Raw genomic sequence first — 19132 nt, 5'->3', positions numbered from 1 at the left:
GGGACCCCCGGGAGGAAATTCCAAAGAGGGAGATTACCGTGGAAGGCGTAAGCCGTTCCGGCCAGCTTCCACATTTTCGCTAATGCGATGGATGTGCAGACGACCGGGGCTCTGTGAGTCCAGTACCAAGGGAGCGGGTTGTAACACCAAGGAGCGGATGTCCCGGTCACAGACCGCAAGCTTCTCAAGTCGGACATGCGAGGGAGGGTCCGTTGTATTAAACCAGTAAGAAGTATATTGGATTTGGGACACCAGCCAGTATTTAAGAAAGTCAGGGGCACTGAAGCCCCCGTTAGACATGGGGGTAGAAAGGGTATCGATTTTTAGGCGGACCGCACCCGAGTGCCAAAGAAAGGAATTCACAGTATGGGTCAAATCATTAAAGAAGCCCCCCCCCCGGCCACAAGGGTACGTTAGTAAACCTGTAAAGCAACTGGGGCAACACCACCATCTTCAACAATCCTATCCTGCCTGCCAGGGAAATCGGGAGTTTGTCCCAGACCCTGGACCTTAGCCGTCAGGTGTGTGAGATACTTCTGATAGTTTTACTGGAAGGTCAGCGCCCGCTGGCGCATTACCACTATCCCCAAGTAGGTAAATGTGGATTGAGCCCATGTGAAACCAAGGGTATCAGGGGGAGGGAGAGTGCATTCCGTGAGTGGGAAAAGAGTGGATTTCGAGCAATTCACTTTAAGGCCCGAGATTCGACCAAACCGAATGATGTCTTCCAGTATCGGGGGTAAGTTGATGGAGGGAGAGCGCACAAACAACAACGTGTCATCCGCATATAGGGACACTATGTCCGTCTGGCCCGCAGAGCGGAGGCCTCTATGAGCGTGGAATTGGCAGAGCATGTCGGCGAAGGGCTCAATTGCTATACCGAAGATCAAGGGAGAGAAGGGGCACCCCTGTCTCGTCCCCCTGGCGATCTCAAAGAGGGGGGAGCAACGGTCGTTGGTGCGGACCCTGGCCACAGGAGTAGAGTAAAGCAATCTGACCCAGGAGAGAAAGGAGGGGCCGAATTTGCAACCCTCGAGAACCCGCCACAGACACCTCCACGAAACTGAGTCAAACGCCTCTTGCATGTCAAGAGTGACAGCCACTGCGTGCGTCTCGGGACTGATTCTGTTAATTATGTTAAATAGACGCCTCAGGTTCAGGGAGGTAGAGAGACCCGGGATGAAACCCGCCTGGTCCGGATGGATGATAGATGGCAGGAAGGGAGCTAACCCGGAGAGCCAGAGCCTTGGCGTATATTTTGACATCACAATTTATAAGTGAGAGCGGGCGATATGAACCACATTGCGAAAGGGGGTTTACCAGATTTAAGTAGTACTGTGATTGTGGCCTCATGGAGTGAAGGGGGGAATACACCGGCCTCCACCGACTCCTCCCAAAGAGCCAGCAAGTGAGGGAGCAGCTGTGACTTAAAATGTTTGTAAAATTCGACTGGTATACCATCCGAGCCAGGGGCACGTCCCGAGGATAAGGAGTCAATAGCGTCCGACAGCTCCTCTAGTGTGAGTGGGGAGTCAACGGAACCCGCGGTCTCCGGAGACAGGGTTGACAGAGGAAGGGCATTGAGAAAGGAGTCAATCTCCGCCACCGACGCCTCGTCTGAGTTAGAATATAGGGTTTCGTAGAATGTGAAAAATTCCCTGTTGACGTCTTGCGAAGAGACAGCCATGGAGCCGTCAGGCCTCTCAATACCAAGTATGTGTGGGGACCCCGTCTCGTGACGGATCAATCGCGCCAGAAATCGACCGGGGCGCTCACCCTCCCCGTATCTCCTCGCCATGCCCGGACTATCCAAGAACCTTTGTTCACGATCCGCAAGGGAACGGAACGTGTCCAATTCCATCCCGATGTCAGCCAGGTTGCCCGGGGTAGAGTGAAGTGAGCATGTAGCTTCCAGGGCTGATAGTCTGGATTCACTAGTGGCAAGATCTCTCTGGATCGACTTAAGGACCCCATTCTCCTTGGACAACGCAATCCCTCTAATATAAACCTTAAAGGACTCCCATAGAGTGGCCTGAGACGTTACTGAGCCCGTGCTAGTCTCGAAGAACTCTTCAATCGACAGCTCGAGCTCGCAACAGAACTCTGGGTCCAGTAAGGAGAAGTGTTTAAATCTCCAGTTGCGATTCCGGGCGGGATCAGGACCCCAGCCGACGGTAACAGTGACTGGAGAATGGTCAGACAGGGTTCTGGGAAGGATCATTAACTGTATTACATTCTTAACCAATTCGTTAGAGATCACCCATCTGTCAATGCGGGAATAGGAATCGTGGACTGAGGAGTAGAAAGAGTAGATGCGAGAATCCGGGTAGAAGAACCTCCATGCATCCACCATGGCCAGACGGGGTAGGAATGACAGTGCAGCGTAAGCTGCCCTGGAGAGGTGACGGGGCTTGGAGCCAGATCTATCGAGAGCTACATCAAAGATTGTGTTGAAGTCACCCCCCCAGAGGATAGGAACAAGGGGGAAGCCATCGAGGAGGGAGGTGACCTGCACATAAAAATCCGAGTCATCTAGGTTAGGGCCATAGATGTTCAGCAGAACCACTTCCTTGTGGTGAAGCATGGCATGGAGCAGTACATATCTGCCTTGAGGGTCAATTAACGAGGAAATGAGGGTGAACTGGAGACTCTTATGGATGAGGGTCATGACCCCGCAGCTTTGGGTGGAGAAGTCAGTGAAAAACCTATGGGGGCCCCAGGTCTTGGCGAAGCGCATGCACTGTTCCGAGCGGGCATGTGTCTCTTGTAGAAAGAGAATCTTGGATCCGTGGCGCTCGGCCTGCAACTGGAGCTGCCTCATCTTTTTATAATTACCCAACCCCCGTACGTTCCAGCTCATAAAGGTCAGGGCACTCTCAATCACAGATGCGGTGACGTTTGAACAAAGAAAATGTCAATAACCAATGGGTCAGATTCGCGGCCCTGCAGCAACAGTTCCTGAGTGCCACACCGCAGTCCGCCTTCGCTGCCAGCGCCAACTTTTTAATAACAAAACCCCAAACATGTCCCACCCCCACCCACACCCCCCCAAACAGAGGGATGACAACCCCAACCCCCCTCAGCCAAAACCAAACCAAAGGCATCAGCGCCTGGGGGCCTGTAGGCCTGACTGGCCGCATCGCTCCGGGCTGCAGCAGATCCAGTAGAGTAAAAGATGCCCACAGTAGGAGTCGCATGTAGCTTGGGCAAAGTACTTGTACATGGTGATCTGGTACGACTATGTAAATTGAACAGAACAAGCAGATTACGGGATAGAGGATCAGCGTGGCCCCGATGCGGGAAGGCGGCAGGGCCTGGCCACTCCCCGTCGGAAACCTAGGGTAACTGCAGAACTGTGGTCAGAGGAGAGGGATCAGCCAGGAAAATGTTAGTCAATGAACTCGGAGGCCTGATCTGGGATCGTAAAGAAGAACAACTGGTTAGCGTGTTCTATGCGGAGCTTGGCGGGATAGAGCATAGCGTATTTGATTGAGTGGTCTTGCAGCCTTCGTTTCACCGCTTGGAAAGTCTTGCGTTCCCGTTGGACGGCTGTTGAAAAGTCCGGGTAAAGGTGAATCCTCGCGCGCCCAGTAGTAGCTCACCTTTGAGCCTTGCGGCCCCGAGGAGGGCGTCACGGTCACGATAGTTCAGCACATGAGCTATGATGGGCCGAGGTGGAGCGCCGGGCCTAGGTTTAGCCGCCAGAGTGCGGTGTGCCCGCTCAATTGCGAAGTGTGGGGAAAGCTTGGGCTCGTCGAGGAGCGACAGCAGTGTGCACTGAACAAAATCTTCCATTGGCTCGTGGACTTCATCCTCGGGAACCCCGATGAGGCAGAGGTTGTTGCGCCTCGAGCGGGATTCCAAGTCCTCGCTTTTCTTTTCCAACTCGAGGACTCGGTTGGAGAGGGCGACGACCTCAGAACGCAAGGCACCCAGCGCATCCTCAGCGGAGCTGACCCGCGTCTCGACCTCCGACACCCGGCTATCAGTCCTCTCAATGTGGGCCTTAATAGAGGATATAGTGCCGTTCATGTCGTCTAATTTTGAGTGAAGTGCGGTGAAGCCCTCCCGAATAAAGTCCATCATATTTTGGGATTCCGGAGCTGCGTCAGACGAGGCAACATGGGCCTGCTCGGCAGCCTCCTCCGACGATCTCACCGCAGCCTTTGCGAACATGTTGATGGAGCTCTGTTTCCTCGTGCCCCCCTTGGTCATCCTGGCAATATCGGAGGTCGAGGAGAAGGCAGGGGGGGGGGGCACGGACCCCGCTCCTCGTAACACAGTGTACAAAATATGGTTAGGAACAGGAAGCAACCAGAGGCCGTGGATCAATGAGTGTAAGATATTGCGGCAGCCAGGGGAAATGTGAAAGCTTGATAATAACGCAGGGCCCACTCCCCAGATCGCAAGGTCCGCTGTATGTGCAGAGTCAGTGCAGGTGTGGGGTAGCTGTTGGGCCCACAGATAGCCCGAGTAGTGAGGAGTTAATGAGACTGCAGCACCTTAGGGGTTGACGAGCAGGCGTCGCTGAAGTGGGTGGCAAGAGGTGGCCAGCAGGAGGGGGACAGGTAGACTGCCCGTGTAAGGCCAAGCGTAACCAGGCGATGAATGTCACAGCGGTGGGCACGGTCCTCCAATTGAGCCCATGGGCGCGTTAGTGCAAACCAGAAGGTGCGTAGTGACAGGCCCCGGCAGCACTGGGACAACAGCAGGGTATGTTGCAGTGGGGGACCTAAATTCGCACCGCGGTCCGGTGGGTCTTAGTGTTCGGGTCCCCCCAGCCGGCATCAGGTGGGAGCAATGATGTTGTGCGGGTAAGCGGGAGCCAGGTAGGCGGGGGGGGCAGCCCCGCAACGAACCCGGCGTCGGTGCCGGCCCGCGCACGCCGGATCAGCAGGGAGACCACCTCCAAGACAGAAGAGAGAGTGGGCCTCCGGTCTGCGGGAGGGCAGCCTCAGGGGCCGCGGGAGCCAAGCACACCCTCCCTCCTCACAGCCCCTACCTTGCTGCACTCCGATGCTGTTGTTCGTGTGGAGGAGCGGCTGGGGGTTGGGGGGCGCGGGACATGGAAGAGAAGCGGGAGCCGGGCCTGTTGTTGGAGCGCCGCAGGACACGGCGCAGGGGCGCAGAAACAGAAGCGCCGCCGGAGCCGGGGGGGGGGGGGGTGTGTATGCCGGACGAAGTGGAGGGGCCAGCGGCCGCCGACGTCTTGAGATGGGTCGTGAAATAAATGAGCAGCCCAGCCAGCCGCGATAGTCCGCGGAGCGCCCCTCCCCCCATGGCGGCCCGCAGCGCCGCGTCCTAGGGTGGGTGGGCGAGCCGGCATCGCCTGAGCTGCGGGGCGGGGAGAGCAGGAGGCCACAGCCGCAGTCAGGGGAGAGAGGCGTAGTCCGGTCTCCGGGGCGCATACAGGCTCCAAACTTCGCACGCCCGCAGCAGGGAGGCTCCCGAAGGATCTTAGGTAGCCCTGCAGGATTATATGCAGCGTTGGGCGGAGGAAATAAGGATCGATTGCTCTGCAAGTCCGGAGCGTAACGCTTAAGCAGCCATCTTGCTTCAGCGCAACAGCGCCCCCCACGATTGCTCTTACTAAGATCTCCCAATTTTTGTTTTAGACATACGGCCTAACTGATCTTAATTTTAGGTGGTATTGGGATTTCTTTACCAAATTGTCCATCTAAGCATCAGCCTCGAGGGAGGAATTGAAAACACAAACTAGTCAGACACTTCGATGTAATGACCATCAATATGGAAACCTGCATACTGTGCTCCTAGTTTGGCTCTTGCTTGCGATGACCCAAAAACTTGGTTTTGGAAACACTGAGGCAGAGCCAGTAAGTGGACATCCAAGTTTGAATTGCCTCATAAATGCACAAAATGTTATCAGTGACTTTAGCATAGTCCTCACTTAACTCTATAATGAGTAGTGTCATCGGTATAGTTAGTAAACTGGGTGCCCAGTTTTCCAAGTAGGCCACACAAGGAGTGAATGTAGATATTTAAAAGTGTGGGTCGAGATGCATGCGCCTTGAGGCACGCTGCATATGATCGGTTCTGGTTCCGTAGTAGCATCCCCCAAACTGATTTTAGAATTTCTTTTCTCCAGGAATGACTTAATCCACATGATGGCTTCTTTGGAACACTCTCCTATATCAGAAAGACTAGTAATGAGCTGCTCGTGATCCACAAGGTTAAAGGCTGCTGATGAACCCAATAGCATCAGCAGCCCTGGCTTGCTCTTGTCCACAATGTTCAACATGTGGTTCTGTAGGTCCACCAAAACGCTCTCGGTGCTGTGGTTGGATCTAAAGCCTGATTGCCTGGGGTGTAAGATGTTTGCTTTCTCCAGGTGTCCCTGAAATTGCACAGTGGCAATTTTGTCGACTATTCCTAGTAAAAATGGGACATTTGTTATGGGGCTCAAATTCCTATTTACCTTGGGGTCTTGACAAGATTTTTTGATTAAGGGAGTCGCAACCACATTTATCATCTTATTTGGAACAGAATTGTGGAAGAAAGTGAAGCGTGTTAAAAATGGACTGAACAGCTCAACATTATTTAGTATAATTTTCAAGGGAGTGGTATCACCCAGGCATGTTGTAGGGCGCATCTTCCTAAGTGTAATCGCCATCGTATCCACAGAAATAAGACCGCAAACAAACACAGGCTTGGCCATTTAGCGGAATTTTAAAGACTTGCGATGAGTCAAGATTTCCAGTCTGGGTCATATCAATAATTTTAAGATGGGCTGATTTAATTTTGTCTGCAAGGGCAGTGGACTTCAATGCAGTTATCTTTAGTAGGGGTGAATAGATCCAGCTGGTCTTGAGGCTTTTCTAATTTCCTAAGATATCACAAAGCTTTTTTGTTTAATTTTCCGAATCCTCAATCAGAGTATTAAATATTTTTTTCTTAGACTCATATCTCACTCCTAAATAACTTATCCAGGGATTTCCAGATAACACTATTTTCCTCAGTCTTGTCTTTTCAACCAAGCACGTTTAGCTCTTCGTTTTTTCTGCTTTCTGATAGTTAATGCAGGTGTACACCAATTCTGGTTGCTAGTCCCTTCTTAATTTTCTTCAATTTCATAGGGGCTACTCGCTCTAGTAGATCATACAGTGCTTTATCATAGCTTTATCATAGTTAACTGCTAGGATGCATGGGGCATCAGTATCTGAAATAGTATTTACAAACATGGTCATACAAGTTACTAGATCTTCAGTACAGATTTTATTTAAATGCCTACTGATTACATTTTTCAACATGTTCTTTATCTGGGTTAACTTGGTGGATACTGTAAGAGTAAAGTTAACAAAATAATGGTCTGACCATATACATGATTTAACCACCTAGTCCAATACATTAACCTTATCGTGGGTAGGCTCATTATTATGAATAATGAAATTAAGGTTTCAAAGTGTTTGTTCTAATGACTTTGCCTCGATATCCAATTAATTACCTAACCATCTATTAAAGTCTTCTAAAATAATAATAGAGGTGTTTGGTGTATTCAAAGGATTTAAGATGTTTGTTACTTCCTCGTTAAATGTGTGTGTGTCTTGTGGAGGGCGATAAACCAAGGTAACATTAATGCAGTGATTGGGAGTGGGGGTAGCCTTAAGGAGCATCATTTCACCTCGCTCAAAGATATGGGCCTGGAAAAGACAAAGCTCCTGTGTCTTTCTAAAATAGCAACTCCTCCTCCTTTGTTAGTCTCTCTGTTTTGTCCAAAGAATGTATAGCCTTCAGGAATGGCTAGATCAATGTTCCGCCCATTAGAGCTTGTCAGCCATGTTTCAGTGAAGCACATAATGTAGATTTGACACTCCCGGATGTAGACACAAATGTTAATGGCATGTTTCTCCAAGGAGAGAGCATTGATTAGTGATATATTTAAAGTTATACCTTTAACTCCTAGCGTACATTTTTTATTAGAATTTCTCTTGTTAAGTTATCCATTAGTACACTTTATTCATGTGGTTAGGAATTCTCCCTTTTCTCACATCCCCCAGAAGGTCAATGTTACCACAGCTCTGGTTCTCTTCTAGGCTGGACTACTGCAATAGCCTCCACCTTCCTCCTCCCTACGACCCCTCCAGCTAACCCAGAATTGTGCAGCAAGACGTATCCGTGGCCTGGGGCCCAGGGACTGCATCTATCCTGCCCTAAAATCTCTTCACTGGCTCCCAGTTGCTGGACAGATTACATTCAAATCCCTCTGCATCATCCACAAGGTTGTCGGGGGCCAGGGACCACGCTATCTGCAACTTGCTATTACTAAATATTCTCCCTCTAGACCTCTACGTTCATCCAGTACCAACTCGCTGTGTGTGAAGCATTTCACTAAACAGAGGGGCGGAGGCCGATCTCTTGCTTCAGCTGGCTCCCTCTTGTGGAACAACCTCCTCCTTCCACTTCCGTCTTGAGCCGGACCCTCCTTAAATTCCAGAAGCTCAAGACTTTCCTTTTCACTTTCTCCTTCTTCCCTCCTCTGATAACCTCAGTCGCTGTGATTGGTGACTAAGGCCCTTATGTGTTTTAGGGGCCCTGGCTTCCCACACCCAATCGCCTCAGATACTGCTTACACACAGCACCTGCCTCGGCACCCACTCATTGTTGGCCTGCACTTACCCACTTATTGAAGCTAAACTCTCCCTAGCACTTACTATACTTGGCATTCACATCTGCTGCTCACCCATAAGCACGGACACTCCAGCACATACCATCCCGCTCTCTCTTCGCCCTCTTCTCTCTCTGCACTTGCACGTTCTGAAAACTCACAAGGCATAGTAGGTTCGTCTTTATCCTCCAGTGTATCTATTGTTCTTCAATCCCATTGTCCCTCCCTGTTGCCATGTGGGCACTTTGAAACACAATTTACTTGTTGTATAAGCGCCTAACAAATGCACAGTAAATAAACAGAGTTGGAACTTGCAGCTATGTCTTTTGTCTGGGCATCTAAAATAGAGTTATTTCCACATTAACTTCCTCATCTTTATTAGGCTTTCTCAGCAGCCCATTAACGCAAAGGCTACTCCGAGTACTTACCTCCTCCAAGCAGGGCATTTTCACCATCTCTTATCTGATTGTAATCTCAGATGTTTCCAATGTACTGTATTTTTCTAAGATAGCTTTGTGCACTAGTCTCAGGGATACAATTAAGGCTTCAAGTCTGGGGTCCACGCTCCTGAATATGGCTAAAGTAAAGTCCAAAAAGGGGGAACTAACTTACCGGACCACCAAATCTCCGAACAACAGACAGCCGACAGTCAGCGCTGGCACGTCACACACAGACATGCACAGACTTGCTGGGCCCTGAAGTTCCTGGAAATCAATTAATATGTGCCCCGGGAACTACAAGGCTGATGGGTCTTGTAGTTCCTAGCACGCAGTGCATTCAACAGTATCAGCAGATTTTACAAAGATTATGATGCGCACACAAAGGACCCTACTTCGATAATAAATACAATTCCCAATTTAAAAGCAATTTAACACAATTTCCTATGAAATACCTAAGAAATGCTAAAAGTGCAAGTGCAATTAAATTCGTATCTGGATGGGTTTTCAAAGTAGTTATGCCTGACAGCACACTGAAATTAGGTTGCAGTTAAACGAATGTTATACTTCAAGATTTCTGCTATATTTAATCAACCGTTAACACAGAAGATATTCAATTTGTGGCATGGAAGACAGCTTTCCTTGTAGCTATTACTTCAGCCAGCCTGGCCAGTGAATTACAAGCATTGGGTTCAATGGAGCTTTGCATTATTTTCAATAAAGAAAAAGTGGTACTGCAAACACCAATTTTTGTCCTTCGATCTCTCCCGTCACTTTTCTATGACCCAGAGTCCGAGGCAAAGAGGATGCTTTAATGTAGCAAGGTGGCTGACATTTTATCTGGAAAGGTTACAAAATACAGGTTGTGGTCCCTTTTACTGGACTAACAGGAAATATTATACAGAGATGGAACAATCCATTAGAGTTTTGCTTATGCATTGCTCTACCACAGTATGCTACTACTTCATGGCAGACCTCGAACAAGAGATTGTACAACAATTATTCCAGAAACCACTACCATACCTGCTATAGTCAAATAAAAGATATTAACCCTGCATTTTCTGATCTTTTAAAACATTACCAAACTTTTTCTTTGTTTGCAAAATGGATACGGAAATGCACCAGACACACTGGCAATTCTGCTGTAACTGGCAAATGTGTTTTTTCTGCTTTGTGCTGCAACCATGCCTTCCCTTCAATTAGAGGTTGTTCAGTGAACAGGTTTTTACTGCTGAAGGTAAATCTTAACTTTACCCAGTGGTCCAAGTGTCCCAGTGTACAAAAAGAAGTAGTGGAACTATATTCCCTGCTGGCACTCCCTCGACAAACCCCACTGCCACAACCCCTCCCACACGCAATACAAACCCCATACCTGGGTCCCGCCTGTCCTCCATTCCACCCCCATCACTGTGTAAATGCTGAAAGAAACAGTGAAAGAAATGCAAAATGCATTTTAAACGACCCCCATTACCTTTAATCATTGCCCGCCCCACAGAATGCAGCTTTACAAGCTCTCCTCTTTATTATCACCCACCATTTTGCTCCGCTAAGTGGCATGCTAAAGATTAAAGTCACCCGTCCCACCTACTCATTAACTGCACATACAGCTGTGCCTGCAGTATTTTCACGTTAAGTTGCTTAAACACTAAAGAAACAGTTTTGTGCCAAGCAGGCCACTAGAACAAAAATAATAGCAACCAAGCAGTTCTACGATAGTGCACAGTGAAAGTTTCAATTTATTACTACACTTTTATTTTAAAATGAAACCATTCCGGAACGGTCTCTTTGTCAAATATAAAGTATAGGACTGGTGAAACTTAATTTAAAAAAGTAGAGGAGCACCACTCCCACCCACTCCGACCACTGACTATACCGGACATTGAATTCTTAAGTTTTTAATGATATAACAGTGGTCATGTCCTGCTGACAGGAAACGCAAGCCAAAGTGCCTGCTGGGTATGATCTGTGACTCTTGTCCATTAGACACTATAAACACAGCATGGCTGACAGCAAAACCTTAGGCACATGAAACAAACTCAAAGTGCTCACTCGACATGCCCAACAGACATTTTGCCAAAGCAATTCAAAGAAGCAACACTTTGTGAAGGCCTGTGCCCGGCAGAAACCATACATGGGGACTGGTATGTGGTAAGGTCACCTCAAAGAGATCAAATATTTCCAGTCCGCAGGTCATGCCATTTGCAGTGGACACCTAGGCCATGTCCTGGGCACCTGAAAGAGACTGCAAATACCAAAAGGGCATAAACTGTGGCCTTCTGCCCCCACATTGTGCCAAACGAATCCCAAAGAGCTCCGATGTGGACATTCATTTTAAGCACCAGGCAGAGAGAACATATTGTTATAAGGCGCCCTTAAAAGAAATAACTATGACAAAAAGCACTGATGAAAATAAATATTACCTTTGCAAGATCGTACAATTTTGTTGCTTCTTCAAACAGACCTTTATTTTCTGCAACTGAGGCAACTTTGCTGATAATTGGTTTAGTCTCTCTGGAAAATTTATCTATAACTCCAGGCTGAAAAAAAAATAAAGAATCATTCTATTAATTCTAGAACAAACAACAACCTTAGAAACAGTAAGTTCACAGAAATAAGAGTGCTAAACTTCCTTTAAAACATCAAATGTAAGTATCGAGTTGTGCCTGGAGTGATTCACAACAATAGTAGGCACCGAATAAAGGGTTGGTAATCCAGTGATGCCAGAAAATCCCCTTCTTGAAGCTGAGAATAGATGTGCTGCAGAGTCACCATCCTGAAGGTCTGGGGCTTGAAGTACTTGGTAAGAACCCAGAGGTCGAGAATAGATGGGCCTCCAGCCTTCTTTTTGACTAGAAAGTACCTGGCGTACAAACCCCGTCCCTGCTCACCTGATGGGACGGTTTTGATGGCTCCCTTTGCTAGGAGCGAATGTACTTCCTGTTGTAGAAGGGGCACATGTTTCTCTACCTTTTGTAAGGGAGGAATGGTAGGTGGTTTCTTGAGAAATTCCAGCGTGTGCCCCTGCTGTGAGGGACAACACCCATCCGTCTGTGGTGATGTTTTTCCATTGGTCAACAAATTGGTAAAGACTCTCGCCCGTTGAGGTGCGAAAGTGGGGGAGGGGGGTGCTGGACCCTAGATGGGTAAGATTTGTTCAGCAGTTGGATGGCTCCTGGCATGCGAGTAGAACCGTCAGCGCTCGTTTCCCCGTTAAGATTGTGATTTGGACTTATAGGTGTTCGGAGCAGAGTATGCCTGCGTCCTGTATGACGTAGACCGGTACGAAGGTTGGTCATTTTTGATGTTCGAGAGAAATGTGATTTTCCAATTCGAAAGGACGTGTGCCAATGCTGCAGAGTACCTAGGGAACTTGCCACTCCAGTGTCTGCCTTGTGTGACGAATCAAAGGATTCAATCACTTCCCAGCCAAGGGGGGAGCCACTTCCTGTGAGGCTAGGAAGGTGAGCCCCCTACACAACAATCCTGCAAAGGGTGGCAGTCAGCAGGATCTCACAGGGAGGGTCTCCATCTTGGGGATAGGAACTTCCTTTCCCATGAGGAATTCCCTTCACATTTTACACTACAGTCCAACACTGCATGACTAACAAATATTCAGGCTCTTGAAACATGCACTATTGTAATTTAATAGCAGAAGAAAAACCTGGTACTGTGACAAACAAGAATGTAGGAGGAATAAAGAGTATTTGTCTAGTAACTACTGATACGAAGCTGACAAGAAGTATGATGAATGAGTCACAAACACAAAGGAAGGACTTTCCTGAAAAGGTGGGGATGCCCAGCCATGCGTCAATAAAAGAGGTGGACCTAGGAAAGCAGGAAGTGAACCCTGCAAATTTCCAACTGGACGGATCAAGAAGGCTGCGAAATCAAGGGAGACGCTGCTTCATCTGCTTGATAGCAGCTATGTAAAAGAAGGGACAGCGGTATGCTGCCTGCCCAACCGAGAGGACTGAGGTTTATCTTAAGTTTTGATGCATCAGCTGAACTTTATGTTAGGAATGTACACTCAAAGAAAACAAACACTCTACATTTTGATGAATATACTGCAAATTTGAAAAACACTTATTTTCTAATCAATGCACAAAATAAGAAAATAAATATAAAATGGATATGGATATCTGAATATCTTGTCATCCTCAGCGCATGTATAACAAAGACCTACTTTCCAGCTATATATAAGTGAATAACAATATGTAATAACAGTGAATCAAGAAGTTAGGAGCTGCCATAAGAAGCAACAAGAAAGTTCACTATGGATCAATGAGTTAAACGCAGCTGACTATATACGGGTTGTAGATTTGGGCAAATGTATAGTAGAATATATGAAAACTTAACAGATGAGTACATAACTGAAGTTGTGAAGGAAGATCCAAAGTTATTTGGTTGAACATTTATCTTCTGGGTCGATATGCTTCATAAGGGACCTGGATTCATCTTGGTCTTTCTAAATAATCAAATACGTTAGCAGTCGGATTGAGATCAGATCCATTTCTGGAGTGGTGGGGCTTATCAGGTTTGAATTTGTGCCGGCCCAATAAAATATGGGCTTGTAGAGAAAGCTGAGTGGATGAGTTGGAACCCCTTAAGGTCGATTCATCAGGCAAATTGTCAATTTCTGAAGACTGGAGAGATTTTATGAAGGCATGGAGATCTTCTGGGTTTAGGTACTGCTTGATGATGCCACCTGGTGGGGTTAAAAGTATTCTTGCCGGTTCTATCAAACCACATTTAATATCCAAGTTCTCTAGTGCCAGCCTCAGATCTAAAAATCACTTTCTTTTGTCCCTAGTGGCTTTGGAAAAATCTGGGGAAATAAATATATTGCTGCCCTGAAAATTGAGATGAGATTTTTTTTTCACAGTAAGCAAAATCTGCTGTGCTTGTTGGTGTCGTAATAGGCAAGCAATAAGGGGTCTAGGTGAATTGCGATTTGAGGCGCAACAAGGTCTGATTCTATGCAACCTTTGAAACTCAAGAGGCGGTGAAAAGGTAATATTTTACATTTTTGGGAGCCAGTCAGTGAGGAATTTAATGGGGTAATTTTGTTCAATGCTTTCTGGCACCCTGTACATTTTTATATTCTCCCTCCTATTTCTGTCTTCGAGATTGGGAACTTCTACTTCTAAATGCATGATTTTATTGGGCTTGTGTTCCAATCGTTCCAGTCTGTCTTTGAAAATGATGCACGTTCTTCTACCTCTGACATTCTTGAGTTTATAATGTTCATGTTATTTGTAAAAGAATTGAAAACATCCCGAATTAGTAAGGCCCTGGAATCTAGAACAGAGCTAGAAGACTGAAAATAAATCTCCAGGGGTATTACCAGAATTTTGAGCAGCCATTAGTAATCCAAAAGTTAAACAAAATAAAAAAAATAATTAGGATTCTTTTTTGAGAGCGCATCTTTTAAAAAGGTTTCAATTATCTTCAAACTGATGCAAAACAGTGAAGGTTTAAAGCAGAATGATGGTTTAATAAGTACAATATCAGCACTAGTCACTTGATATCAGGCAAGAGAGGCCTACAGTGATCCAGGAAGTCGCGTTCTCCTATTATACCTTAAGTGGCTAAATTAACTCGGAGGCGGCAGCACGTTGCGTTGACCAGGAGTCTGTGTGAGGGACCAGCAATGCAGAGTAGCAGAGCGGACCACTGTAGGCAGAAAATTAGGAGACCCGTGCCCGCCATCTGCAACCAACTCACAGCTACATAGAATAGTCACTGGCCATAAACGGAACAACCACCAAGTCTATCCTCATCAAGGCTGCATCAATCTTCCTCAAGGAGTATGTCGGCCTCCAGAGAAGTACACCCCACAAGTGCACTAGACGCACTCAACAGTTTGATGCAGGAAAAGCACCGGAGATGCCAGCTCCAGGCTGGCATCAGCTCAAACAGTAAAAGGTGAGCAGTTCATCCTTTTATGTGTGGGAAAGGCCCTTAATTAAAAGCTTTGAGACTTCATCAATCATGCAGCCATCTTGTTTGGTCGCCGGCCATGCCCCCTGTTTTACTTACTTTGAAAGGTGTTTCCACCCTTCTGAAACCTAATAAAGGATGGTGCTGTTTTATCATTGCTTAACTGAATGAGTGTAAAAGCTTACCAATAGGGTTAACCTACCTTGAATGACATTGTGTTCTTTTTAAAGTCTAATTTTGTTTTGCCCCCTCCCCCTGATCCGCTTTATACAGACCTAAAACAGACTAACGTTAATACTTGTCTTATGAGTTGATTGAAGCCCCTCTTTAAAGTATATGATTACTTACATTGAAGAGCTGCTGCTCTTCACAAATTGTACTCAACTGGGTTGTGCCTCTCTTGAAACTGCCCAGAGCATTTACAACATAGTCATAGGGACAATTACTTAACTTGAATAACATTGTGGTGTTCTTAAATTGTAATAGGTTTTGCTTTCCCTGGTTTGCTTAGTGCATTCTAAAATAGTTCCTACTGTGTGTTCCTACTTGTCAATGAGTAGCTTAAGGCCCCTCCAGAAAGTATAACAGTTATTTTACTAACTCTCAACTGAGTTCTACAAAGTAATGTTGCAAGGTGTATACTTTTAACAAGTTGGTTTATTGTGTGATTTCATAACTGAGTGTCAACGCATGACTGACCAGGTCTACCACCCTGGAAATACTGATTGTATTCTAAAAGTATATCTAACCTGGTCTTATTTCCCAAGAACAGTATATTCCTATCCAGAATGTATAATATTAGGTTTTTTTTTTTAAACCTTTATTTTAACTTTTGACAGACACTTCACATACATACATTATTGTACCACCGTAGTGGACAGTAGGGTTAAACAATCGAACAGCATTTCCTTCCGTATTTACTTTCAATTCAGTTTGTCCAGTGCAATAACAGTTTTTATTCTATATTCTCATCATCACTGTCTTGAGTACAGTTGAGGTATGCCCGTAGCGATGTGCATATGTCTTTTGGTCTGCAAACTGCTGCAATACTTCTCACGTAGTGTTCCTCATTCTCCTGCACATATAGTAGGTCTCGTAACCACGTCTTGTGGTTTGGGGCCGATTTAGATTTCCATACCTGTAGAATGTTCCTTTTGGCTACTGCCCCTGCAATAGCAACAAAACGGCGGATTTTGACCGAGGCCTTACCTAAGTCTCCCAGCAAGTATTTCAACGGGCTAGCTGGGATAGTCAGCCCGGTGATATCGCTTACAGTTCTAGCCACTTCTTTCCAGAAGGCTTTGACCGGGGGGCAGTCCCAATACATATGAATGGAGTTTGCCGTGTTAGCATTGCTTTTAGGGCAGGTTGCACTTTGGGTAGGGTCGAACTTAGAGATCTTGTGTGATGTTATATGCAGATGATTTAGAATCTTAAATTGGATTAGTCTAAAATTCGAGTTAAGTGAGATGGACTTGGTATGTTGACAGTATTTGGCCCATTTGGAGTCATCAATGGTGATGCCTAAATCCCGCTCCCACCTCAGTTTCATGCAGTTTCTGGACGGAGTATGTTCTTGGGCTGCCCCATATGGACTAGATATTGTGCCTGTGAACCCATCATGTGACATCGTTTTCGTTATGAACTGGTGTGTCTCGGGGGCCATGGGGAACGTAGGCCATTTCCTTTTGCATGCTGCTTTCATGCGGTAGTACTGTAGAGTAGTACTGAGACTAGATCCCACTTTTCCCTGGACAATCTCTAGTGAGGCAAACCTTCCCTCTGGGTATAAATCCCCTAACCTCATTTCCTTATTGGGGTCCCATTTCCTTTGTAGCGCGGAGTCAAAAGTGGGTTCTAGATCTGGGTAATGCCATAGTGAAACAAATGGCCAAAATGGGTTCTCGCAGCCCACTCTTGCGAACAGGTTAGCCCAAGCTCGTACTGTTGTGGCTACTGGGTCCACCTCCTTTATATTCCCCTTGATTTTGGCAAATTGCATCGCCTGTATGTTTGTGGGAGCTACTGCGAACTTTTCGGCCCGCACATGGGCGTGTGGCTCGGCTGCATTCGACCAGTATTTGGCGAAGTGTGCCTGTGCTGCGTGGTAATATAATGTGTAGTCTGGGGCTGCCAGCCCACCATTTTCGTATCTTTCGCACATTCTTTGTCAGTTGAGCCTCACTGATATCCCGCCCCAGATGAATGCGGTGGATAGTTTCTGTAGTTTCTGGAAGAATTCTCTGCCTGGCCATATAGGGATGCCACAGAACAGGTATAATAGCTTGGGGACCAAAACCATTTTAAGTAGGGCTATCCGCCCGTATAGGGATATTGGCAGTGCACCCCACACTTGGAGTTTGTGTTCCAGAGTTTGCATGTATGATTCATAATTGTTTGTGTAGAGCGTCTGCCTATCAGTGGCCATTAGTATGCCCAGGTAGCGTGCAGAGTTAGGGGCCCATTTGAAACCGCTTGTAGCCTGTGATTGCCCCGTGCTTGGTGTCAATGGGATGATCTCAGACTTGGTCTGATTAATTTTGTAACCTGAGTAGGTTGAGAATGTGGATATTTCCTTCATGATAGGGGGAAGGTGTGTTTCAGGATGTCTAACATCTATCATCGTGTCATCCGCATATAACGAGAGGAGTTGTGGGGCACCCCTGATACAGATTCCCTTCCAGGTGTGTTTGGGTCTTACCTTAGCCGCCATCCCCTCCATCGTAAGGGCAAATATGAATGGGGAGAATGGGCAGCCCTGTCGAGTGCCCCTCTCCAATGTAAAGGAGGATGATACAGTATTGTTTGTCCTGGCCATTGTGGCTGGTTTCTTGTATAGCACTCGGATGTAACCTATGAATGTTGGGCCAAACCCCATTTTCCCTATGATCGAGAACATGTAATTCCAAGATACTGAGTCGAACGCTTTTTCAGCGTCCAGCGTGACTGCGGCCGCTTTGGCGTTGGGATCCAGTTGTGATGTGATGGCGAAGAACCTCCGCAGATTCAGTGCAGTTGATCGGGTTGGGATGAATCCCGATTGGTCTGTGTGAATTAACTTGTTCATGTAAGGGATCAGGCGATTCGCTATTGCTTTGGCGTACATTTTTGCGTCCGTATTAATTAATGATAGGGGGTGATACGATGAGGGATCTTGTGGGGGTTTGTGTGTCTTAAGCAGGACAGTTATTACCGTCTCTCTCATGGTGTTTGGCAGTTCACCCTTCTCAAGTGCTTCCTCCCATGCTTCTAACAATCTAGGGGCCATCTCAGACTTGAACACCTTGTAAAGATTGACTGGGATGCCGTCGAGCCCCAATGTCTTCCCTGCTCGTAGATCAGTGATGGCTTTCTCGATCTCCGTTGTTAGGGGGAGATCCAATAGTGCCTTTCCTCTTCTCCTAGACTGGGTAGTGGGTTGGAGTCTATATATTCTTTGAGTTCCTCAGGGTGCGCTTTGTCTGTGTTTGTATAAAGTTTGGAATAGAACTGTTTGAATACGTCATTGATTGATTCTGGGGCCGTTTGTACTGATCCCGGAGAGTTGCAGATGCTGGTAATTTGCCTGGCTCCCTGCTCAGTTCGGATAAGGATTGCCATTGATTTGCTGGGCTTGTTCCCTTCTCCATATCTCCTAGCCCTCATGGGTTGGGTTATGTAGTGTAGTTCCCTATCTGCCAGGCTTTTGAATGTGTCCAATTGGGTCTGTATTTTCCGCAAGTGTTCCTTCCAGTCACTGTTGGGTTTTTGTGTCTCGAGATCCTTCAGCTCGCGTACAGCCTGAAACAGATCTTTCCTTATATCCCTAAGGGTGCCGTAGGATATTCCCAACAGGTGGCCTCTCAGCCAGACTTTAAACGATTCCCGTACCAACCTACAGGTCTGCACTGACCCTACATTTCGAGCAAAGAAATCCTCTTTTTCATTTCGAAGTGGTTCTATCACTGATTCATCCCATAGCAGGTCTGGCGGCATGCGCCAGTTTCGGGTGGTGTGTAGTGTGTTCCTTGATATCCACTGTAGGAGGACCGGGAAGTGGTCTGACAATGTCCGCGGTAGTATGGTACATTGTTTAACCTCTGACCAGCTCGGGGCAACACATCCAGTAGTTGATCCTTGAGCTGGACCCATG

The 19132-nt window shown here is 46.9% G+C and overlaps 1 protein-coding gene across 2 annotated transcripts in view; it reads right to left on the bottom strand.

Moving 5' to 3' along the window:
- The window catches only part of NUP93 (nucleoporin 93), a 1186812-nt gene that overhangs the window by 331243 nt on the left and 836437 nt on the right, over positions 1-19132 (bottom strand). For both annotated transcript variants that reach the window (XM_069640327.1, XM_069640334.1), the window contains one exon: positions 11481-11597. In XM_069640327.1, the coding sequence (XP_069496428.1) occupies positions 11481-11597 (117 nt within the window). The remainder of the gene's footprint in view (positions 1-11480; positions 11598-19132) is intronic.

Source organism: Ambystoma mexicanum, chromosome 1q (genome assembly GCF_040938575.1).
Source record: "Ambystoma mexicanum isolate Mex_15411 chromosome 1q, UKY_AmexF1_1, whole genome shotgun sequence".
NCBI lineage: Eukaryota > Metazoa > Chordata > Amphibia > Caudata > Ambystomatidae > Ambystoma > Ambystoma mexicanum.
This window is presented reverse-complemented; position numbering and strand designations above follow the sequence as displayed.